Source organism: Falco rusticolus, chromosome 3 (assembly GCF_015220075.1).
Source record: "Falco rusticolus isolate bFalRus1 chromosome 3, bFalRus1.pri, whole genome shotgun sequence".
Taxonomy (NCBI): Eukaryota; Metazoa; Chordata; class Aves; order Falconiformes; family Falconidae; genus Falco; species Falco rusticolus.
Genome location: NC_051189.1, coordinates 30,564,452 through 30,590,116, shown reverse-complemented (window position 1 = coordinate 30,590,116; position 25,665 = coordinate 30,564,452). Strand labels below are relative to the sequence as shown.

At 39.9% G+C, this 25,665-nt stretch overlaps 1 protein-coding gene across 2 annotated transcripts in view; it reads right to left on the bottom strand.

Moving 5' to 3' along the window:
• Window positions 1-25,665, bottom strand: part of RAD54B (RAD54 homolog B) — a 70,061-nt gene that overhangs the window by 9,267 nt on the left and 35,129 nt on the right. For both annotated transcript variants that reach the window (XM_037379575.1, XM_037379576.1), the window contains 7 exons: window positions 17,175-17,375; window positions 13,739-14,026; window positions 11,064-11,226; window positions 10,131-10,356; window positions 2,544-2,751; window positions 1,861-2,000; window positions 979-1,269 (listed from right to left, as the gene is read on the bottom strand). In XM_037379575.1, the coding sequence (XP_037235472.1) occupies window positions 979-1,269; window positions 1,861-2,000; window positions 2,544-2,751; window positions 10,131-10,356; window positions 11,064-11,226; window positions 13,739-14,026; window positions 17,175-17,375 (1,517 nt within the window). The remainder of the gene's footprint in view (window positions 1-978; window positions 1,270-1,860; window positions 2,001-2,543; window positions 2,752-10,130; window positions 10,357-11,063; window positions 11,227-13,738; window positions 14,027-17,174; window positions 17,376-25,665) is intronic.

The following is a 25,665-nucleotide window of genomic DNA, read 5'->3' as shown; positions in this document are numbered from 1 at the left end:
CTTTCTAAATCCCATAATACCTGATTACGGACCTTCACAGTCACTGACTCTTTTTAGCAAGATGCTAAAAGATTCAGTTATGCAACCAGAAATGAAGAAAAGCTAGCAAGTAAAAACAACAAAATAGAAGAAATACAGCTAATGTTTTGCTGTAATTTGAAAATAAATGTTTCACAGAGAAGAAAAAGCCAAAATACTCAAAAGCCAAAACCACAGTGGCAGTAAATGACTTGCACATACAGTCTTTGCCATCCCTATGGGATGTCACATATGACAAATTTCTAATGCTTATACTATGAAGTAAAGGCAATGAACTTTACTTGGCAGTGTTGAAAGTTACACAGAGGTCTGTGCTGTGGACACTACTACAAAGTCACGCAGTAAGACTTCTAAAAAAGTTTTACATTTCCACCCACCTTACTTGGACTTTGACTAGTGGCCATAGAAGTTAGTATTACCAAGTTCTAACTATCATCTTATTTACCTATAGGAATGAGATGTACAGTGTGACAGGATCCCAGGAGAAGTGGAAGTGCAGACATCTAGTACCACTGACACTCTGAGCCTGCAGCTCCCAGTGTCACTGAGCTTGAGAGAGTGAAATCATCATGGGGACAGGGAGATTTCAGAGGAACCAGCAGACAGAGCACACACAGTAATCTCTAGCTAACAGTGTTCTTTGTAAAATTCACATTTATATGTATTTTTACAATATTCAGAAAAAAGATTAACAGGAAAAACACATGAAGAACAAGAAAACACCATAAGGCAATAGGAAACTGGTGAGATACCTTCCCTGAATATATTCAGATTTCCTAACATTTGTTTTTGAAAGCAGATCTCCTAAAGCAAGTTATATGTTAGAAAAGAGTATGGAAGTGACCTTAAGTAACACGCACATTGACTATAACAGCTCTAGTAACCTTTGCCTGCTTGAAATAACTAATTGCAGGCACCCAGCGCCACACAAACAGATACCTTTATAGCTTTAAAGAGAAGACATGGATGATTGCAAAGTTTTTTCAAAGCTCCTATACATATTAGGTGAGGACTGCTTTCTAGACTGCCTTGTAGACAGGACCTAATAACTTGAGAACTAAGCAGTTTTCGATACAATTCAAGTTGCAGTTCTGTTGGTCGGCAGAAGATTATGCTCTCCTTTTTGGGGGGCAGAAATTTGTTTATAACCTCCTGTGTTCTTCTTAGAATAAAAAGTCCAGTGAGGCGTGTGAGTTCTGCTGCTCTTTTTTCTCCTAAATCCTTTTCCTCCTAAAAGAAAAAAACCACAAAATCATTGAAAATCTTGCATTTCATCACAATAATTTTCTGTATGATTTTAATCAGATATTTTAATAATGTTTTGAAAGTATGATACCACTTTCTGACATGGGACTGTAACGATCAATTCTTCTCCAGTTACTAATACTGCATTAGCTTAGCTCTAGGTCTGGTTTCTAAAGTCTTAAACAAAGGAAAGTCATGTCCCAGAAGACATGCAAGGATTCAATTATATTCTAGAATTTCCTGAGATACAATAAAATCATACAGATTTTGTAGTACTGTGGAGAAACTAAGAATGAATAAAGTATAGTCACACGGTAATGCACATGGGACTTTTGGGAATGCAAGGTGTTGGAAGAATAATTTCTGCCTGCTGATTAATAAGCAGCTAAAATGACACGATGTCAACATGTATGTATTCCTCCTGCTCCCTTTGGAGAACAAGTGAATTTATTTCAAATAGGAAGATGAAAAGCTTTTGCTACTATTAGTAATCCTGAGCTTCATTTTATTCCATAGAAAGCAAATTTCACTGTCTATGAATTTTCTTCTGTAACTGCAATTTATTTAATAATACACCTTTGTTGCTGAAGGTTCTCTAGATCTGACAATCGGTTCCTCATATATCTTTCTATATGTGGATAAAGAACCAAGTATTCCTGGATTCACAAACTCTATTAATGCAAAAAATTCTTGCAAGTCATTTTGGATTGGAGTACCTAGAAAGAAAAAAAAAGAAAAATTGCATTTGGTAACTTTTTCTTGAAACTGATAGAAGAACAATTGTTGAATGCAGGGTTTAATGTTGAGACTGCATCTTGAAAACAGACGTTTTGTTCAATGAGAATTACTCAGAGTTCTGAATTAATCTAAAACTTTATCATGATACTACTGTCCTCCTAATTAAACAGATTGCATATCTAATTGTTTTGACAAGGGAATTTAAAAAGCCATTGTTCTAAATGGATTTTATTACATAACTGCAAAGGTAAACAATGAGTTTGGGTAGAGTCCTGATTCCCTTACAGAAGTTGCCAGGCTCTTTGCCTGTCCCTGAAGATAGACAAATCTTGAATTTATCTAAAAGATTTGGAAATAATCTTGTTTTTACAAGACCCAAGATCTAATATTTCATCAACGCATTTAATACTCATTGCCAAAATGTATTCTGTGCTCCTGCCATACTTAGAATATCTTTTTCCTTTACCCCAACCTAGCACTATTAACATAGCAAAATATTAAAACTAACTACAGATACTAACCAGTGAGGATAATTCTCCTCTCACAAGACAAACTAGTGAGGGCTGCAGTTGTCTTAATAGAGCTATTTTTCAGACGATGTCCTTCATCACAGATTAGGAGGTTAAATTCTATAGCCTGAATTTGATCCAAAGATCGCAGTAGCATCTCATAACTGATTATCATAACTGAATAAAGTGGAGAACTGATGAATTCTTCTACTTTGTGGTCCTGCAGGCATAAAGGAAAATATGTATTACAATTATTTCTTTGGAGATCACTCATGACATTCCTTAAACATCCAGTGTCTATAGAAATTTTTTCTAGCATGACACAAGACATTTATTATCTCCTTCATGAGTTTGGATTATCAATTTTTCCTAATTTGCAAAGAAAATATGGGATCTGATATAGCAATTCAGAGTTTTACCACCTCATTAAAAGAAAATGTATTATTCTTTCAGCCCTTCAAATCCTCTGAGACACATTACTGTGAAGGTGGAAAAGCACAGGTTCCCTGTAACAGCTTCCGAGTCCTGGAATTCAGGCAAGCTTCAAATGAATAATAAAAGCCAAGATAATGAAGAGACATAAGCAGCTGCTCTTATATTCATTTTGGGATCTCAAGCTGCAAGGGGCAGTAATGTGGTCCAGTAGGAAGTTACCACATTCTACCAAAATTCCTCTTGTTTTGATTTGAATACAATATTATACGAATATTGTGGAACCTACTGAATAGGTTTTAGGTTTTAGATTTTAGAATAGTAAGCTTCAGCTCGCTCAGAGCTCCATTGGGAGGGATTCTGTGGGAAGCTTCCATGGAGAATAAAGGAGATAAAGAGTACTGGGAGTTTTTCAAGAATGCTTTCCTGGAAGCACAAAAATAGTTGTCATGGTTTAACCCCAACCAGCAACTAAGTACCACACAGACATTTGCTCACTCAATCCCCCCGGTAGGATGGGAAAGAGACTCAGAAAAAGGTAAAATCTGTGGGTTGAGATAAGAATAGTTTAATAATTGAAATAAAGTAATAATAATAATAATAACAACAGTAACAACCATAATTGCAATGGACAGGGAGAGACAGGAACGAAAGTCGAAGTGAAAAAACCCAAGCTATGCACAATACAATTGCTCACCACCCACTGACCGATGCCCAGCCAGTCCCCAGGCAGCGATCAGTCCCTCCCAGCCAACTCCCCCCAGTTTATATACTGAGCTTGATGATCTGTGGTATGGAATATCCCTGTGGCTAGTTCGGGTCAGCTGCCCTGGCTCTGCTCCCTCCCAGCTTCTCATTCACCTCCCCACCGGCAAAGCACGGGAAACTTGAAAAGTGCTTGATTGAGAGTAAGCACTACTTAGCAACAACTAAAACATCAGTGTGTTATCAACGTTATTCTCATACAAAATCCAAAACACAGCTACTAAGAAGAAAATTCACTGTATCCCAGACAAAACCAGGACAACAGTTCATTCTCTTTAAAAGTAAGGGAAGTAGGTGGAGCAAGAGATCCCCTTGGCTTAACTATGAGTTTCTGAGCCTGCTCAAAAACAAAAGAGACACATACCAGAGATGGAAAGGCAGACAAATACCCATTGAGAGCCACAAGGGCATTGCCAGGGTGTGCAGAGATGCAGCTAGAAAAGCAAAAGCTCAGCTCAAATGGAAATTGGCCAGACATGTCAAAGACTACAAGGAAGGGTTCTTCAGGCACATAAACAACAAGCAGAAACAGAAGGGAAACGCTGGCCCGCGGCTCAGCGTGGCGGTGCGTTAGTCACCAGCAGCACTGCAAAGGCAGAGGTTCCCAGCGCGTTCCTCACCCCTGTCTTTGCCAGCGCTGCTGGGCCCCAGCCCTGGGAACAGGAGCCCAAGTTGGTGCAACCACGGACCAGGGTCAGCGAAGGAAGAGCCGGTGTGTGCACGGTTACAGGAGCTTGGTCCTGCAAATCCACCCAAGGGTGCTGAGAGCTGGCTGGTGTCGTGAGGCCAGAAGACTGGAAGAACCTCCCATCACCCCCATCCTCAAGAAGGTCTTAAAGGAGGATCCAGGAAGTTCCAGGCCCATCAGCCTTACGTCGGTCCCTGGGAAAGTTGTGGAACGATCCCCCAGGAGCTACCGCAAGGCAAGTGAAGCACGTGGCTGGGAAAAGCCAGCACGGATTCACCAGGGGCAAATCGTGCTTGAGAGACCAGATCGCCTTCCACGACAACGCAGCCCGCTCGGCTGATGTGGGGTGAGTGGTGGGCACTGTCTACCTGGATTTCTCCAAGGCTTTCGAGTTCCCCACAGCTTCCCCCAGGAGAAGCTGATGCTGCGGCCGGGAGAAGTGGCCCAGCGGTGGGTGGGGAACTGGCTGCCCGCGCCCAGAGGCTGGTGGTCAATGGCTCCTCTTCACACTGGCAACCTGTCACGAGTGGGGTCCCCCCGGGTCGATACTGGGCCCAACGCTGTTTGATATCTTTGTAAGTGATCCAGATGATGAGGTCAGGCGTACCCTGGTGGAGTTTGCTGGTGATTCCAAACTGAGTGGGGAGGTGGCCACTTTGGAAGGGAGAGCCACCCTGCAGGAACAACTGGATAGGCTGGGAGAGTGGGCTAACAAGAGCCTTAAGAAGTTCAGCAAAGACAAACGTAAGTCTTGCACCGGGGAAGACACAATCCAGGAGCGCAGCACAGCTGGGATCTACCCGGCTGGGGAGCAGCTCTGTGGGCAGGGACCCGGGCCCTGGTGGACAAGAGCTCAGCATGATGAGCAGTGTGCTGCTGCGGCAGAGCAAGCAGCGGGGTGCTGCGTTGCATCAACAAGGGCATCACCAGCACACAGAGAGAAGCCATTTTACCACCCTACCCAGCACTTGTCAGGTCACACCGGGAATACTGTGCTCACTTTTGGTCCCCGCTGTGCTAAAAAGACATGGATGGGCTGGAGAGGGTCCAGAGAAGGGCCATGAAGATGACCACAGGACTGGGAAGCCTGCCATGTGAGGAAAGGCTGAGAGAACTGGGTTTGCTCAGCCTTGAGGAAGGAAAGCTTAGGGGAGACCTTATCGCCGTGTTCCAGTATTCAAAGGGTGGCTACAAAGAAGATGGAGACCCCGTTTTTACAAAGCTCACATGGAAAAGACAAGGGGTAATGGGTCAAAGTTACTCCTGGCGAGATTCTAATTAGATACAAGAGGACCATTTTTCACCATGAGAACAATCAGCCATTGGAATAATCTCCCCGGGGCAGTGGTGGATTCCCCAACATCGGACACTTTTCACATTCAGCTGGGCAGGGTGCTGGGCCATCTTGTGTAGACCGTGCTTTTGCCAGGAAAGGTTGGAAGAGATGATCCTTGAGGTACCTTTCAGCCTGGTATTCTATGATGATTCTATGACTAACTTTGTTAAAAGCCCTTAAGACTGATGGGTTGGCCAACAGGTAAGGGCAGCCTGAGACTTGGAAAATAGAGTCCATTACCAGCCACAGAAAACATGCCCATCTACTGGTAAATAAATGCAATTAATTTCTAAACCCTGTATTACTGGTCAGAAGATGTCTGTGAGCCCCTCTACTCTTATATACCCTTCAAACCCTTTCCCTTCAATAGACATCTAGACTTTTGATGTCTGTTGAAGGAAACAGACACACTAAATAGAAAGTCACTGTAATGACTTTCTATTTAAAAGTCTATTTAAAACAGGGAGCTTTTCCCAGAAAAAAATCCTGGTAATAGTTACATTTCTGTGCAGAGTTGTGAACATATTGGGATTGCTTAACTGTCTTGCAATTACATGTAAAAGTGGAAAAATCTACTGTGGGCACATCTCTCACCTTTCCACTTGGCTCTAGACGCTAATTCCCTCCATGCTCCTTCTAATTCCTAACACTGTTCACTAACTAAGCAGGCTATGGATGCAGCTGACAAGCTGCAGGACCTCTTTAATCGTGAAAGCAAATCAAGCTAGACCCTCAGAAGGTATTTTTATTTCCAAACAAGATCAGTTACCAAACACAGACAACTAAGTCTGGAGCCAGATGGTGTAATACACTGTAAAAGCAGCACCACTTAATTATCACCTTTAGAGCCTCCTAGCTGTTGATGCAGATGAATCTATGGGCTGAATCTGGCACATTAATCTCACCAAGTACCTTGAGGTAGATAGTCCTCACATGCTGGTCGTGAAGAGACCCAGCACACGTTCAGAAGGAAAGAGGGAATAGTAAGGAGCAGGTAACAAGGGCATTCACTGATTTCCCCAGGTGTTTGGGCTGGACCTAAGTGTCCCTGTCCTGTTTTCTGGCTATGTTTTTACTTCCATTTTCAAAATAGGAGCAGAAAAATTCCCAACACAGGAACACAGGGACAGAGGAGCCCTGTAGGCAACACCCAAAGTTGTCCCTCCATAGTATTCAGGCTCCACATTACAGCCTTGAAGACAGGGACAATGCCTCTCTGACCTTCTCTTGGGACGGTCAAGCATCAGAAGGTGCTCAGGGTTCAGAAAGCATTTTGTTTTCCTGCACTTTCGGGCTGTAAGCTGAGACTACAGGGAAAGTGCTGAAGCACTGGGGAGCTGCCTCCAACATCCTTCTGCTAGTAAATCATCAACTGCTCTGGACTGTTTGAATCCCTTAAAAAAAGCAGGAGAGTCTTGGCGTATTATAAGCCCCCTGCAGCCAACTATAATATATTCCCTGCTGTGTACAACAGCAGCAGTGGATGATGGACTAAAAATTAAAGTAAATTTAAAAGTTAATTTCAAGTAATTAATTCATCCTCTTAACTGGCTGCAAGACATGCGTGTGTTATAGCGTCCATTTTCACAATTACCCAAAGTGACTTGACAGGTTTAAGTGAGTTGCCCAGGGCCACATATGGAGCATCTGTCAATCAGTATTAGAGCTCCATGTCCCAGACTTACTCTCTGAACAGACCTTTCTTTGCATTAGTCCAAATCCAAGGTAACCAGTGAAGTCTAAATCAAAAAACGCTGAATCATGAAGCAATGTAAATCTTTAATTAATTCTCCAGATACTTTGAATTAAAACCCCCAGTTTTAAAAACAACCCCAGCAGAGGTGAAACTCTGCAAACAGATAAAGGAGTTATGCTCTCAAACACATCTCAAATGCTGAGAACATGGATTAACAAGACCTAAATGCAACCTTTGTGGGCATTTTAAAAGCAGTGTCCTCTACATGACATTTGCATTGTAACAGAAGTAAACTGTAATCACATTTTAAAAGTGCATAATGTCCTGTTTTTCTGAAGTCTGTTACTGAATGGTTAGGATCAGTTCATGGTGTTTCAGCATGAAAGTGAGGAAAACATGCCTAACACATTTTAAAAAGTCTGCCAGTTCTTTGAATGTGTTCCTCATAGGCAAGAATAGAAAAAATCTTTGAGACAAGCTCTTCCTTTTAAGTTATCCTAGAGAAATAACAGTATGGTAATTGCTGGTTTTCCAGAGAAGATAGACAGTAAATTATTTTGAAATACCTCATTATACCCCAGGGAAGTCATATTGTGACTTCCTTTGGCATGACAATGTATTCCTTGCTATTTGGGAACACAATCTTAAAAGCTGCTGAGTGTCATCAATCCAAATGGCTCCAATGAGATGAGTAAGAATATTAAAGTTATTCAAATGAAAAGAAAATGGAAGTTACTGTCATATTGGGTCACAGTAACTGTCAGCAAATTCAGGTTTTCTCCTCCCAACATTATTCATAAAAACTGCAAGAAAACGTTCAATTATTTCTAAGTACCTTTTCAGGTTAAAATGTTGCCATATTATATTTTGCTTTGTAACCACTTCTTTTAGAAACATCTTGTTTCTCACCCTAACCTATATTATGTTACAGTTACTAACATGTCAGTTTGCTTCATTTCCACATCCTGAAGCAAGTTACTAAGGAAAGCAAATGACGCAAAGAGCACCTGTTAGTGGACTGTCCTCAGGGGAAGATGAGTAGGTTAAGTAATTTCAAGGGTTTGACAATAATGAGCGGAATTCAAAGAAATTATTATTGTTACAAAATTTTGTACACCCCACAAAAGAGTTTAAAAACAGTTTGAAAACTTTCATTTAATCTGAAATAGTCACTCTTCCATACAAGCAATAAGGATAATGAAAGAAACTAAGAGCAAATCTGGTTGGTGTAAGAAATCTGGTAATCTTTAGAATTTTTTTCTTCAATCTACTTTTATGGAACTATTAGATTGAAAAACAATTTTGGAAAATAAATATCTTTATCTTTGTTGCAAGCAGCAATGCAGATACTATAAATTCTCCACTTCCTTCCACTGGCACAATCCAAATACATAGGAGCAAGGAAAAAGTAGGGGTACAGCAGACTGCTGAATGTACATATAGAAACCACAGTTTGCCAAACAACTTCTCTTTCCTTTCTGCTATGAATGCTCACTCCATATGGACATGGGGACTAGAAGTCTCAGGAAAAGAAATACCAGAGGGTAAATTATAAAAAACAGAACTTGAATCTGAAAGTTTCAGAGGCATTAATGAAGGCATAAGCAAGTCTCCTGTTCACAGCTTCATGAATGCTGGTGCTGAGAGGACCCAGCCCTGTGACTGAGATATTGAACCATGCTTAACTGGAAAATTTCCATGGCAAGAAAGCCTTACTGGACAACCAGAGCAAGATGTGTCTCTCTCCCAGAGAAAGCCCTCAATCAGTAATGTCACAGCCTCACTCAAACTCCTTTGTCTTTTACTTGGCCAGGTGCTTTCCTGTCTGATCCAGTCAATAAAGGCTGCTGAAGCACAGAGTCTATGCTAGAATTTGCAGTAAAGGATGGAGAGGGTTCTGTGTTTCAGAAACAAAGGCAGGACTCTAAAGGTATACCAAGGAGATTAAAAGGTGAAGTACTTTGTCAGCCTATAGGATTTATCCAGGCACTACAGGAACATGGGAGTGTCTTTACCAGCAGGAAGAGCTCCACTGTAAAAGGGGACAAGGATCAGCATCATCCTGCTCCTTTATTAAGATCTGTATTTGTCTGCATTCTTCTAGAGATGGGAGATATTCACGTTATCTAACACTGAGACTGTAGGCCTGGTAACTCATGAGACTTTAAATCACCCCTACAGAAACCTGATTCTTGGCAGTGACAATAAAAGGAATAACCTTCTGAAGTAACCTGAAACAGACAGCTGAAACAAAGGCGGAAAAGTTTGCAGTACAGAACAAAAGCGACTACCACAGAAATGGAGTACAAGCCAGTCGAGGTAGGTGCTCTGGTATATAAAGCAGGGAAGGTGTGTACTTTGATAGACAACAGAAAGCTCCTTAAACCGAAGAGGCACAAGGAGGAGTGTGTCACCTTTTACATCTTCAAAGATAAAAGCTTGAGGAAAGATAAGATAGACATAAGCTACACAGGCAGGTGAGCTTGAGCTATGATCTGGTTACTGACAGCTAAATGCCCATGTAAACAATTACTTGAAGGTAAAATAAAGTATTACAAATAAATATTGATAGAGAATTACTAGTTTTGGTCTCTGGTTGGAAAAAAAAAGGGGGGTGTTGGAGCACAAGTCCTATATTCAGAGCCAAATAAGAGCTAATCCCCTTTTGGAAATAAATCTTACCTGATCAACTGTAAAGACTTTGATCCTTTCACTTCCCAACCATTTCTGAAATTCTTTTTTCCAGTTTTTTACCAGACTCCCAGGGGTGACAATTAGCGCTCGCCTTAGTACAGGTTTGCATCCATAGACCCCCTGACGCAGAAGAGTCCAGACAAGTGCAATGCATTGCAATGTTTTTCCTAAGCCCATCTCATCAGCAAGAATAGCTCCAAATCTGCCACTAACTCTGTAAGATATAAGTAGCTGGTGGTAACATTTTAAAAGACATAGCTATAATTATTTACAGCTGGTTTAGGGAATTGCTTCTTGTACTTGTTTTCTGAAGTATAAAGAACCTATTTATATTTATCATGCTCTACTGTAGGTTTTCATTCAGTTATACCAGAAGACCTTAGAGTGAAATTCCTCGTTTTGTAGATTAATGCTTTAGTCTTCCAAAACCAAGTACTTTCAATCTGCTTTTAGAATTAATATTCTAATATTTTTAACACTTGTATATACCTTAAGGAATCTATAACTTGAGAAAACACTTTTGAGAATAGTACTGTGTCTTTTTCAGCAGGTTGATATAACAGCTTCTTTATTCTAAATGCCTGAATTATAAATTATATGAATAACTATGAATTATAAATCCCAGAAAGCAGTGTTCTTTAGCATAAATTAATTGTATCCGTGTTTACAGGACTTTGTATTTGCAGTAGAACTCACAGGCCTTTTGAGGCACTGGCTTCCCAACACATCTGGCAAAGTCATAGCAAGCATGATGCTATTATACAGGTCAGAAAAAACTTGTGCAACCTTTACTGGGGGAAAACTACTAATATTACTTAATTGAACAATTGCTCAAATCTTCCTGTTCAAATTGTCTCATTTCAAACATCGACATGAAAATATTACAGGTATTGAAAGCCAAAAGGATAATTATTGTCTTACCTCATTCCCATTACACATTCATATAGAAATATAATTCCTTCTTTCTGATGTGGTCGGAGATTATTTGCAATGTAAGGATCCACAACTACATCCACCATAGGTAGACCAGCCTTATTGAACATCCACTGATGACTTGCATTTGGTCTTGGCATGACTAGAGAATCTTGAAGTTCAAAACACATGCAAGTATTGCACAAAAACATTATTTTTAGTTTGTTAGCAAAGGGTATTATTTCTCTAACAGCTACAGAATAAAGTCTATGATCTAATGACTGTTAAAAATACCGTTTAATATATTGACCATTCTCAGACAGAAAATGAATTTACCAACAGAGCATCTAGATAGCCTTCCAAATAAAAAATCCTTTTACAGAGGTTTTCCAAATAGTTTGCACTTCTCTCAAAGATAAAGGTGACAAACTGAGAAATCTGAGTATTATTTTTATGATGAGGGGAAACCACCTTGCTAATAAATGTTGTATGATGCTTTGAATGTGTAGAGTTAAATCAGAAGTACTAAAAGGCTTCTGAATGGAAAGTTCAAGAAAAAGAACATATACAATGACCTACATAAGGTCTAGACACTACATTTCAAGGGGATATTCTTGTAGCTGCACAGAAAGATTACTCTGCCTGAGAAACAGAGATAAAAAGACAACAATTTATTTAAAAAAAATAGGTAAGGACAGAGTGAGCTGACAAAGGCTGCCACAGTGCATGAATAAAAGAAGTTGACAGGTTTGAAGACATACAGAGGCAAAGAGAACATGAAGTATTGGGCTACATCTGAGTAACAGTTTTGCTTACCATAATTTGTTTACAAACTCTAACGTCCTAATTTTGCTAGACAATGTCCATACTAGGTTGCTTATATTGCTGCTACACATCTTCAATGAAAAGTTGTATTGCCAGAGGACAGAATGAGAAAGCAATTTATAGCTGCTTGTATTTTATGTCACTCAACCTATATTGATAATTTATCCATAGGAATAGGTTGGTTGAAGGCTTGTATCATTCAAGAAGATTTTGTTTCCTACTGACAAAGGGCTGAGTTCTGATGGATTACATCAAATTGCATGTGTATATGTACAAGAGCCAGCGGTGACAAAAAGATAACTTTTCTGACAAAATTTTGCAGCCTCAGAGATGGGGAAGAAACAAGGCTTAGATGAGCAATAGTCTAAAAGCTTAGAAATCATCTGTGGAACATGTGGCTTTACATCCTTGTCACTGCGCTCTGTTCTACTGAGCACAGGGATAAATGGCTTTCCATTTTGAAGAAGGAGCATTTTAATCAACTATTAGCACAGACCTCAACAGGAAAACCTCTAACTGTTCCAATACCAAGGTCCTGGTCTAGTAAAGTATCTCCATTCCTTCTGAAAGAGGTTATGCAACAAGGCGTTAAATAAACTATGTGATTCTCCTGTGTAAGCAACTCTAACGACTGAGAGTCCAACCTATTGATGTGTTGAGGGCTCTCCAAATCTCATAGGAGGTACGCAAATTCACCAGAAGAGAAGTCACAGGAGACAACTAGAACAAAAATGAAGCTTTTTAACAGACTAGTGCAGAAACAGCAAAGAAGTTAATTTGAGTGCTGGATATATCAATTCTTTGCCAGATTTTACGTTAGAAAGCTAATGAAGTATCATCTTGCAAATACAGGAAGGAACACTCTCAGAGACAACATACTCAAGTGGAATTCAAACCAGAAGCTGGTAGTAATAAGGCTGCTTACAAAAGGGCCAGTGATATCATTAACTAGCATTTGATTAAGATTTCATTGTTTATTAAACATAGCAGCCAAACACTAGTTCTGAAAAGTCCCATAGTATCAGGATATGAGGTAAGAGGTAGGATGGAGGTATAACTATAGCGAGAATGTAGAACAAACTTCTTTCTTTTTTTTTTATAGGCATGGCTCTGCTTTAGTAACATTTCTTTAATCTCATTTTTATCCTCCATCCGAAAGATAATGCCATCAGCAGAATATAGCTCCTAAATGGTTTGTTACTGACAAGACGAGAGAGTACTTCTCATTTAGATAAGCAACACCACTTCCCGCAGCTATCAAATGTTTACAGGATCCCTATCACAACAACTGTATTAACTACGCAATTTGTGAACTTTCATGGCTCTTCAGCACACGGTACTTCTAGCATTATAAAACAAAACTTTTATTTTAAAATGTATTTGGCTGAGTTTGGGCAGTATAGTTACACTCATTGGCTGTGAAGAATCAGGCACCATCAGAAGCGATTCTTTGAATCTGGCTTAACTTCTTTGTTACTGAACATCCACTGTAATTACCGTGCTGCCATATTATGTCAGTGCTTCACTGACCCTAGGGGGAAGCTGGAACTCATCTAGAAGTTGTAGCATGTCAGAGTGTTTGTCTGATGAAGAAACTAATTTTTCTGGGCAAAACTCTCAGAAGCCACTCTAACTTGTTTCTACAGCCATCTGTAACAACTATGAGAAACTACGTGGCGCACAGTACTTGTTAGAAACACACATGATAAAATCCTAACATGGTATTGACAGAAACACTAGTACTGTATGTCAGAAATACTTCACTAATACATTGGAGAACATGAAAATTTTGGTTACACATTCAATGTTATTTTGAGACTCAGAGGATGGTTAAAGAAACTTAAAAATCTGAATCTTACTTGAAGCATTTGGATCATGGCGAGGTTTGTAGCTTTGAGAATCTTTGAGCATACCCTCTTTAGTATTGGGTTGACAGACACTTTTGAATGGTTTACAGAATGGTTTCGTATTAGTTTGAGATAAAGCAGTTGGGATTGTGTCATGAGCTCCTATTCCTGCCTGAAAACACCTGCCACTGCTGAAGTCATCTGCCAAAATTACACCCATCACTTCAATTTCTTTTCCTCCAACCACCAGTGTTTGACCTTCATCAAGACTGTCTAGCTCTTTAGATTTATATCCAGTACCTAAAAGAATACAAAAATGTATCAATTAGGAGAACACAGCAAATACTACTTCCTTAACACCAGTACTCATCTGCAGGAAGGAAAAACAAAACTGTGAACAGGTATCAGATTCTTAAGCATTCAATTTGTTACACACATGAACTCACAGCCTTTTCCTCCTTAACAGAGTTTGACGTTTGAGTGTTAACAATCAGAATTAGTGGAATATGTGAGCAAATATTCAATCATCCTCATCCACAATCAATTCTACTGAATGTCAAATATCCATTTAAGAGAATTTATAAAAAGCAGCCCCATATCATAAAATCTAGCAGCTTGCCTTAGTTTTAAACTTGCTTAAAACTAATAACCATTCCAGGTCCTTCTTCCTTCCTTTCATGCCCCAACAAGAGCACCACTAGCCCCTCTTGCTGTTGATCTAAACAGAATATTCTACTTTTAAAATAATTCTAAATTAGCTTTTTACCATTAAGGATTCATATGCATCTGAAATCTTTACTTCTACACATGCTCTGAAACATACATGCTCTGATAATTGCCAGGATTTATCAATCAGCTCAATAGAGTTCGTTCATTCAAAAACCCACCGGGGAGGTGATGCATTCTTCCATGTCCCCTTAAGGACTCTATCAGGTGGGCATTCTCAGAGCAGCTAACACACATTATTAGTCTCATTACAAAATACAGCTACAGCCGCCACTCTCTTTTAAGATAAAGATGTAGGAGAGTGGTGGTTCTTCATTTTAAATAGCATTCTAGTGGTTGAAGCTCTCACATAAGAAAAAGGAGACATACCTAATTTATTTTCTTAACTCAGGGAGGTCAAAGCCACATCTCTACCTCAAAATTCAAATCATGTTCTTTATTCCAACTTGAATTTGTGCCACTTTGGATAAATAGGCTTGGGTCCTCAGTTGGGCCAAAAAAATAAAAAGCGTGACTGTGTAGACCAGCAGTTAAAACACTCACCTGTGAAAGAGGCAACACCTCCCAAGGTTTTACACATATTTTATCCAACAAACACTACATATAAAGACTGCTGGGAGCTGTTTGCAAAGCTCAGGTCTCCCACTAATGGGAATGTGGGAGGCTGGAAGGTGAAGATCTGGATTTGAATTACAGAAAAAAATTACTGAGGTGTTTCACAGCCTAAGCAAGTGCTGAAAAACAGTCTGGCCAAAAGGGAAAGGGGGGTGGTTTTTTCCCCCTCCTCTAAATGTACTAAAAAAGTGCACAGCAAATCTTGTTTGGTTCTTGAAAGAACACTTGCTTTCAGGAAAGAACTGAAGATGTCTGAACACAAGAGAATGCACGTGCCTTCCTAAATGAGATGCCTGGAGAGGGCATTTATGACCTCTCCATTGCTCTGCATTTTTGTTTTCTGTATGCCTCTACATAACTTCAGGCTGAATGTACTGAATTCAAGCGTAACCCTGTGCAGGATCTTCTGGATTCCGGTTTGAAGAGTTTAATTCTAAGACAGGATGAGCTTTAAGGGTACATGGGAACTGAGGAAAGGCGAAAAGCAAACCTATAAAGCACAAATGTTTATGCAGCTGCCAGAAACAACTGTTTCTATAACATACAGAAAATTACAAGAGACCATTTCCCAAATTCTTTGCAATACATTATTAAGGCATTAGGACATTTGCAGGGGAGAAAAACAAGCAACATGTTCCGCTGCCTTCAAAACAAGCTACAGGCTGTGCTGGTTTTAGGTTCCCATTCCCCTTCTTAGATCCAGCCCTGGTGTGCCTGAAAAAAAAATTAATAATCTTCCTTTGCCCTTTTCTTCCCATTTAAAAATAATAATCCTGGATGCTCATCTACACTCACTGTAAACTTCCTATCATTAAGTACAATTTTGGAGGTAACCACTACTGGACCTTTCCTTCTCACTCAATGGGCTTGTAGAATAATTGCAGAAATTTCAAACTTAGGTTACCTAAATTGGTCAATTTATTTTTTCCTTAGTATCAATGAGCATTGAAAGCAACTCTGAATAGGCAAGTTAGCACCAATGACATTGGTATCACTGTGCTCCCTGACACCATCAAACACAGCAGAAAGACTTTTACCAGCAAAACTCAGAATATTCATTTTTCTGTTGTGTTTTCTGCTAATTCAAGAAGACAGGACTTGAAAAAACACAAGAACAATAGGGTGGTGGCTGATGCATTCCAGGCATTACTCTCTTTCTCTCTGCCTTTTTAAAAAACAAGCAAGCCTGTACATATATTGCTTTGCTATAAATACATTTAAATTAACTTCTAAGTCACAGACTGATTCGCAAATCAAAACTGCCTCGTCCTAACAAGGCTCACAATATCATGATTGTAACAAAAGCACAGAGAAGCCACCTCAGCCCTAAAAATAATCAAATTATGTTTTGTAGCAACATTGTCCAATCCTACTCCTTTACAAAATATCTTTGGCTCAGTTAGCAAAGTTAATTCTTGCCTTGCTTTCTGTAAAAAAATACTGCCTCAAGCTGATTGCAGCCTATAGTTTGCAAGTCTTATTTTTAACTCTGATATCAACCCAAACTGTGTCTTAGAGCAGCAGCTGCTGCTAAAACTACAAGACTAAAAATTGCTACACAGTTGACTTTGGCTGGGCTGGAAAATGTTGCTGTTTGCTCGTCTTTCCGATAAAGATAATATTTTTAGTTGTTTGGCTGGCTGAAAAGTACAGATCCAACCTCAGACATTCCCGATTACCATTACTGACTGGAATATCTAAAAGGAACTTACCTGTATATTCTCCCCTAATTTTAAGACCTTCTTTGATGCACTATGCAAGCAACCAAAATCAACTAGTCATCCCTCATTTGGCATCTCTGTTGAATTAGTACAGCCGTTCATTTCCAGATCCTCTCCTTGGACTAGCATTTGGTGTTTCTGTGAATAATGTTATTCAGCCTGCCCCAGCCTCCCCCATGCATCTGCCTTATACATAAGAAATATAAAGCTTTCTTTCAGTCTCTCCCCACACCACCCCCCAAAAAAAAAACCCTACTGTTCTTTCATCATGTGGTTGACATTGGTACGGAGAACTCGAAATTATCTAAAAAGCTGGGTCTCTTTTTTCACAGCACAGTAATTTTAAGCTAGTTGTTCACTTACAGAAGTATGCAAATCTACAGTACCTCTTCCAATGTCTTTGCCTTCCATATCTTTCAATATTACTGACTTTCCTTTTGTAATAAGAACAGCATCTCCTTCCCACTTCTTGTGCTTTTTCTTTGATGCCTTACACCAAACAACACTGAAATATTTCGCAAGGCAGTCAGGTTCTCCCTGAGCTGCTTCTTCCTTTGCTGTCCCTGATGCTGGCAAATACAGTGCATCTAAAAAGGAAATAAAATAACAAAGAACATCTCAGGTTCTCTTGACAAAGCGTACAGCCATTTGCATTTCAAACAAATCAAAGACAATTTATGCATTTCATCTTGTATAAACAGTGGTGTATTTCCTGTCCTGGGCTGCTTATGCCAAGTTTGGACACAGACAGAACAGCACGTAAGGAACTCATCCTGAAAGAGGAACCATTAAATTGTTTCAGAAAGTGTGCACTTCCAGGAAAAGCACATTACTTGGTACATTAGTAAGTGAGCTCCTGATTTGACATACATACAAGATGATGAGAGTGGAGAAACAGTAAAAGGAAAGGCTGGAAAAAAACAAAAGGGAAACGACCACTGGAGAAAATGAAAACAGGGTTCTGGTGAGATGGTGCTGGGCAATGTTCTGGAAGCAAGGACAGGAACACAGAATTCAGAAAAGGGAGCAAGGGAAGACACTAACCACACCTGAAGTCACTAGTACTAAGTGGGTGAATAACCATAATTGTAACAATCCAAAAGATTATTTCAACTCCTTTCCTTATACCATTTAAAAATAAGTAATTGTGCAAATCTTGAAACAGACCATCTCTTGAGTTTGCAGCAACTCCACTGTTCTTACTAGGCTTAGACTGATTTAGATCTGTCAGCAGTTACCTAACGGAAGTGTCACAGATGTAAATATTAATAGGAAATATTTAGGTTAATAAGATTAAGAAATCATAATAGAACAGAGAGCAGTTGATTATCATATCGATTAAGACTAAACACATGCTTTCAAGAGTTAGCAATCTAACATAAGTAATGTTAGATAAGTCCCCAGCATTACCTACAGGAATATCTGTAGCATTCCTTTTCAGCACATGCACAGCTTCAAAGGAAAAATCAGACTAATTTTCATTAAAATACCCTTGCATGCTGGTTAAAGGCTTAAATCGGTTTGCTCCTTTGATTCCATCTGGGATTCAACATTATACAAATATGTTACAAAAAAGTGCTTATGCCACAGACTAACCTTTCCAAAATTTCCAAGTGTGACGGTATTTAAAGGATAAGCTGCAATATTAAACTTTTGCTTACAATAACAGTCCAGTGAAGAGACAATTTTATCGCTTCTACATCAAGTTTACATATTCTTAAAACTGTGAAACACTCCTAAGTTACATACCTAAAACGAATGCAGTTTTTCAGACTACCATTTACAAAAAAAGGTATTCTCTAAATGAAAAATGCTATATTTACTGAATAGAATTTTCTTCCCAAAGCTCTCTAAAACTTTTTAGCCTGTAAAGAACTCTAGGCTAAAACTGTGCCTAACCTAGATAGGATTTTCCATAAGTGGATGACAACACCTGTAGCGTTTCATATGACAGCTGCCCCCATCTCCAAGGGATAACAGAGCAGCTACTGAACAAATAATGGAACACCGTAGAAGGATGAGAAAACAGAACAGAGCAGCTCTTCTTGAAACGCAGGGGATCTTTTGTAGGTGAAACCTGGGAAATGAGCCAGGGAGCAAGAACAAATCCTTGCAGTTTTGCAAAAAGGTACAAGGACTCTATTGGATCTTCAGTAATCACAAGTGGTAAGATTTAGAGAAGCAAAGGAGGAAGGTGGGGAGAGAGAAAACTCCTACATCGCTAAAAAGACAAAAGACTAATTTGATTCTATATTGAGTTTCTAATTGTAAACTGATTCAACAAGATAAATACAAGATTGTTTTCTCTTTGCTTTTCAAACTGATTCTCTTAGTTTAATCAGCAACCTCTTTCCTCGGGTTAAGATTTATAGTAACCATTACTACAAGACCTGGAGAATTCATTGCAGAACTCTCTTCTCTCTTGAAGGATGGCCATCCATAAACAAATGACCACCTCCTTGTCTCCTTCACTGACTTCCCACATGAGTTTGGTGACCCCTGATATCTGTTTTATGGTCATTGCTCTTTTACTCAGGGAGTCCTGTGTGGCATTATCTGACTCACCAGTGGATTAACTTTCAGGTCAATAACAATTCTTCAAAGTCTTCTTATCCCTACTTCATTTAAAATAATAAGAAAACCAATAATTTAGAAACAGAGCTGGAAACTGCTAGCATTTTGTAATAGTGACTTTTGCCAAAAAGGATTTCCAAAGCAACCTCCCTCCAGTGAGAAGCAAACTAAGCACCAATATTCCATACAATACTACCATGTTCCTATGGGAAAACCAAAAAATAACAGCCTCTGCAATGCTCAGATCTCTTCCCTCAATAATTTGCCTTCTGAATTACCATAATTTCTGTTTATAAAAACATCCAGTAACAATTTGTTTCTGTGTTACTTAAAAGTATTCTCCTTTTACCTTTAACTATAGTATAGTTTCAGATAAGTGTGGTTTTTTTAATTAAACATTTTTATGTAAGAACAATTAACATTCTCTCAAAATTATCTTCCATAGAATTTCCTTGAACAGAAAATCTAAACCGGTTCACTAACAATGCTGATTAGGTACTTACATTCAACCTGCCTTTTACCTTATCATTTTTGTTTGTATTCAGCATCACATCTATTTAACTTCAAAGATTTATTCAAGTGCAACAGCAGAATATCCAAATTCAATAAATACAGCATCAGGAACTTTTCAGGAATTAAAATGAGACTGGTATGTTACGCACAGGGACTAAGTTCAGTGTTTGATACAGGGGTACAGAGAGCAACAGTTTCAACAGTAAAACCCTTACTGCTCACTGACTGTAGACAGTATCTTAAGAGATGGGTTTGCTGAGACCCTGGCAGAAACTGCAATTGTAAATTCTGAGCTTTGCTGTTAATCAGTTTGGACTGAAAATAATAAGTAACAGGAACTCTGTGTATACCACAGTACAAGAAAGATCAGGAAATCATGCCTGCTCATTTCTCTCCCAAACAGAAAACTGCCCAGCCTGAGAGTGCAGTTTTCTTAGCCATGAAGAAACTCTAGCAAGTGGCATGTCTTTCCTCCCAGAACGAAGGGCTTGGGAGCTTTAAAAGACATGGCTAATAAGGCTTTGAAAAGCTTCCATAAATAAAAAAGCTTTCTCTCTGGTTGACAAAGCAAGGACTTAAGTTTCAAGATAGAAACCATAGCCTAGTTGATATGAGGGAAAGTTCAGCAGCCTCAGGAAGGTGATGATTTACAGAAGGTGGGACAGGATCCAGGAGAGGACAGGGGAGCATTCCAATGGCAAACTAGTTTAACCAGTTTCTGATGAGCAGGATTTAGAGAAAATGCATCGATTAAGTGTGTTAGGTTACTCTCAATGCACCAAAGAAAGCAGCTGCATTATGAAAGACTACAAAAGGTAATGCAAAAGCACATTCAGTAGACTACACGGTGTAGCTTGCACCACTGTAAGCATGCCTTACTGTAAGAAGGTAAGGAGTGCGCATGCTTCAGGGCGCAGGGCACCAGCCACCTCCACCTGAGGCATGCTTTAATGGAGGCCTAACTCCATGCAACTGCAGGCTGCTGCCAAAGCCCACAAGCTCACCTTTCCTTCCCTCTCCCCCTCTGTTTCTCATCCACCAGCTGCAGGCAAGCCAGCTCAGTGAAACCCATCGGCAACTACAGTCAATACAGGGAAGGGATATGTGCAGTTTGGAACAAGACACTGGCAGCATGCCCCTTTTTTTGTGGCAGCTACTGTTAGGTTTGGGGTGATTTTGAAACCATGGGACCTGACAAGTTACCCGACACCTCTGTACCTGAACTGCCATGTTGTGTGTATGGAACAACAGTGAGTTTTCCCTCAACCAGGCTGAATCTTCTAATTAAAGAGCATTGTCACAATACAAAAATTACAGTTTAAAGAAGACAACCTTGATTCAAGTTGTGCTCTATAGTGCTCAGGAATAATTACACAGGAGAGGGAGGCAGAGCAAAATATCTGGACCGAGGTAAAAGGAGACTTGGGCTCTGAACGAATCACAGTGAAACTTGATGGCAGTGCTCTGCTGCAGCTCCTGCTGCCACTCTGCGCGTATGCCGTCGATGTGCTCCGCAGAGCCAGCGTCACCTCTGTCTTCTGAGCAGAGGAAGTAATCAAACAGCTCCTTAATCAAATTAACTCCTAACATTTAGAGAACAGATGTTTACATAGTAGTTAAATATCTTGTTCTATACGAAAGGTCTGTATGCTAAACACTCCTAAGATATCCCAGGAATATTTGAAGAAATATGAGACAGAGACAGCATCATCCTTCATTTGCAAAGCAATTTCAGTCTAACCATAAACTTTATACTAAGCTAACATGTAAATGTATATTAGTGTGCCTTAAAGATGGAAAAAAATGTGATAACTCTTCTCACAGCACTTCTATGAGACTTCTTTGAGGACTGCAACCAGCAAGAGTCAAGCTAACTTGCCCTAAAACCATAGGAATCAATGACAGCTGGGATTACATCTCAGAGTTGCTCAATTACAACCCACTGCTTTATATAACTCTTTCAAACACAAAATGTATATGTAATTAATCTCACATATATCAGCATCATTAGAAAACTCACCTAAAGACTGGCATTTCAAGCAAGAATATTTTCTTTGAAAAACACAGCATTGTTTTACATTCAAAATTATTTTTAAACAAAAATGCAAACGAACAAATTTTTATAGCACTTTCAAACACCTGTGCTAAAGCCACTTTATATGCATATCTTTCATCTGAAATTCCAATCAAATTAGCCTTTCTGATGATCATGCATTACTACTGGGATCCCCATTAGTGGACCTTATTTTACATAGCTAATAAATTTGGCAAGCCTTCATCAGTCTATATGTCATCTTCCATGCTAGCTATCTCAGTTTAAGCACACATATCCACATACACACACAACATCCATAAAAACTTTTAGTGAAAGAAAAATCACTGTTTATGAGAACAAAGATCACAGATCAATGCAGTTTTAGTCACAATAAATTATTATTCCTTGTAGAAGCTCTAATAATTCAATATTCTGGAGAAGAATCTAAAAATCGGAGAAGACAACACTGCTTGCTTTTTTTTTTTTTTTTTTTTTTTCTGGGGTAAAACTTTTTCCATTCCTGAAAGCTAAAAGCTCTTGGAAATAAATGCCGTTTGCACATTCCCTGCAGCTTAATTTCCTGAGGATTACACACTGGACATGTTCTAACTGAGGCCGGGAATAGCTTTCTCTATAATCACGGCTCTCACTGCTCAGACCAAAGCTGGGTCTTTTCCAAGCATGGCAGCAGGGAGTTTTTCCTTGTCCCTCTCCTTCGGAGACATCATGTCCCCTCCTGACACCAAACAGGGAAACATGGCAGAGGGGACAACGACCAGTTACAAGAAAAAGGCATTTGCGAGAAGCAGCCTGAAATGAAAGACTACTGCTGGAAAGGAAGGGTGATGTTAAACCAGCAGAAAACTGACAACTGGGTAAAAGACTGCAAGTCTAAGCTGGAATCAAAGCACACAAGGAAAAGCTAGAAACCAGGCAGGGAGTAAAAAGAGTTAGAAAGACAACAGATTATGTTGGGAGAAGGGATGGGGAGAACCACTGGGGCAGACGGGGACTAGGGTCCAGTTTAAGAGCCAAGGAGCAGAGAAACAGCTGGGATTTTCTGAGCAGGAGCTGGCACGAGAAAAACTTACTGCCCCTCATCTCTGACTCTCAAAATTCAAGGTTCACTAAAAAACATATGGCTGGAAGCCATCAAGGGAAATCAAGGAAAAAATAAATGAGAAAATGAGCTGATTAGACAGCAACAGGGAAAATAAAGTGAGAAATTACAATCGAAGCAACAGCTAAGAACAACATGGCACTGCAACATAAAAAAAAAGGAAGCATGTGAGCCCAGAAGGCCACTGGCTGCACAAAGACATGAAGAGCGCTCAGAGCAACTCAGCCTCCTGGGCAACAGAGCCCCCTACTCTTCCCCCATCCTTCTAGTTTAACTTTTTTACTAATTCAATTTTGAAGACCACCAAGGTAGTCTTAAAGGTAGTCAGCTTAAAACTACTATAATTGTTACACTATTCCATATCAATTTACAGACCAGATTCAGTAGCTGTTCTCCAGGTGAGTAGGGCTGCAAGGGGAGATTTAGATGCAACATAAGAGATGGAGGCAATTAAGCTTTTGAATTGCATCCGTTTGACTGATGACACTGCAAGACAAACCCAAATTAATTCTGAGTTTAGGACTGGTAGAGGACAGAATCAGACAAAATTTCTAGTGGAAAAGTCAGCAAAGGCAAAGCAGGAGCCAAAGCTTGGGTCACTGTATTGTTCTCCTGAAGTCCCTTTGGCACATTCTGCTCTTCAACCTGAAAAATTTTCAGTCTTTCAGTTTTTTTGCTGCCAGAAAATACCGGGCAAAACACTGCATGCCACTATATTAATGGTCTACACTGAATTCAGTGACCTACTAATGCAGCAATTCACTTTATTACCCTAAAGGGTAAAGATAAGAGTTTCAACCTTGTCTGTCTTACATAGATGAAAACATCAAATTTTATGGAATAATAATTTAAAAAATGTTCATTTGCTCTAAACGCCAAAAGATTAACATCTACAACCTTGTGGTACAAATCTACATCACCCCCTCACCCCCAAAACCCAGCTTCCATTAAGTTAATAGCTTTAGGGTTGTGAAGTTGAGCAAAGTTTGGAGATATCAAAAATAAGGACGTTCCAGTGACCTGCCCTGCCCGATTGTGTGTATGCATTAATGACAAAGTCTTTACAGAAAACACGCTGCACTACACCACCACGGGACCTCTTGCTCATTCAGCGCAGAGAACTGAACTGCTTGGCAGCAGCAGGAAGACAGTCTGCTGCTGCCTATGCGATCTCTGAGCCGCTTTGTTGCAAACTGCAAAAGGTGTGTGATGAAGGACATCAAGGACAGAAAGTCCACTCCTGTGGTTAGATAAGCTGAATGGTGCCTTAGAGAACTGGATTTTACTTGCATGTCTTCTAGAGTTCCTCTGTGGTATAAGGAAAGTCATTTAACCCCAACTTTCAGCAGTAAACATCTGTCTGAGCACCTGACTTGTGATTCACTCATTTGTAGTAATAAGCGAATGCTCACAGGTGCAACTGCAAGTTGTGGTTTGGCAAGATTTACTGTACAGTATACTGAAGCACTGAGATAATGCAGTCCTAACTGATTCATTCTGCACGTTCAGCAATAACAGGGGTTTTGGGGTTTATTCTCTTCGTGCCTTAGCTCCCGCTTTATCTCATAGAATGTGGAGATTATACCAACCTCTTATCTCACCAGGATGTTGTGAAATATAATTACATATGTGAAGCACTCAGATACTATCATGATGGGCACCAGAGGAAAAAACCACTAGCTAATTAATTCAAAATAGTTCAGATAGTGTGCTGAAAAAAAGGCACAAGTCTATAACTGAACAAAGAGGTGGAAAAAAAATACTGAATAAGTGGACTCATCCATTCTGTGAACAGAAACTGGCAAGGAAGCCTACAGAAACATAATCCATAATCATGTAACTAATGACTATACCCAACTGCATCAGAAGGCTGGATGCAGGTTGTGCGTATTTGCAGGCTTCTGGGTACTTAAATTTGTAACCTTGATTGTCTTTTCAAACTGGAAACTTCTACACACAATAATGCAGACAGTAGATGTACTTAATTTGAATAAGTAGTGTAGTGGTTTAACCTTGGCTGAATGCCAGATGCCCGCCAAGACTGCTCCTTTATCACTCCCCTCCTCAACCAGACAGGGGAGAGAAAATCTAACGGAAGGCTCATGGGTCAAGATAAGGACAGGAGACCACTCAGCAATTACCGTCATGGGCAAAAGGGACTAGACTTGGGGAGAATAAGTTTAATTTATTACCATTCAAATCAGAAAAAAACACCTTCCCCCCACCTCTCTCCTGTTCCCAAGCTTAACTTAATTCCAGATTTCTCTGTGTCCTACCCCCAAGCAGCGCAGGTGAACAGGGAATGGAGGTTGGGGTCAGTTCATCACATGTTTCTGCCACTCCCTCCTCAAACTCTTCCCCTGCTCCAGCGTGGTGTCCCTCCCACGGCAGACAGTTCTCCATGAACTTCTCCAACGTGGGTTCTTCCCACAGGTTGCAGTCCTTCAAACACTGCTCCAGCGTGGGTCCCTTCCATGGGATGTGGTCCTTCAGAAATGGACTGCTCCAGCGTGGATCCCATGCGGGGTCACAAGACCTGCCAGCAAACCTGCTCCTGCCTGGGCTTTCTTCACAGGTCCACAAGTCCTGCCAGCAATCTTGCTTCAGTGTGGGCATCCCACAGGTTCGCAGCCTC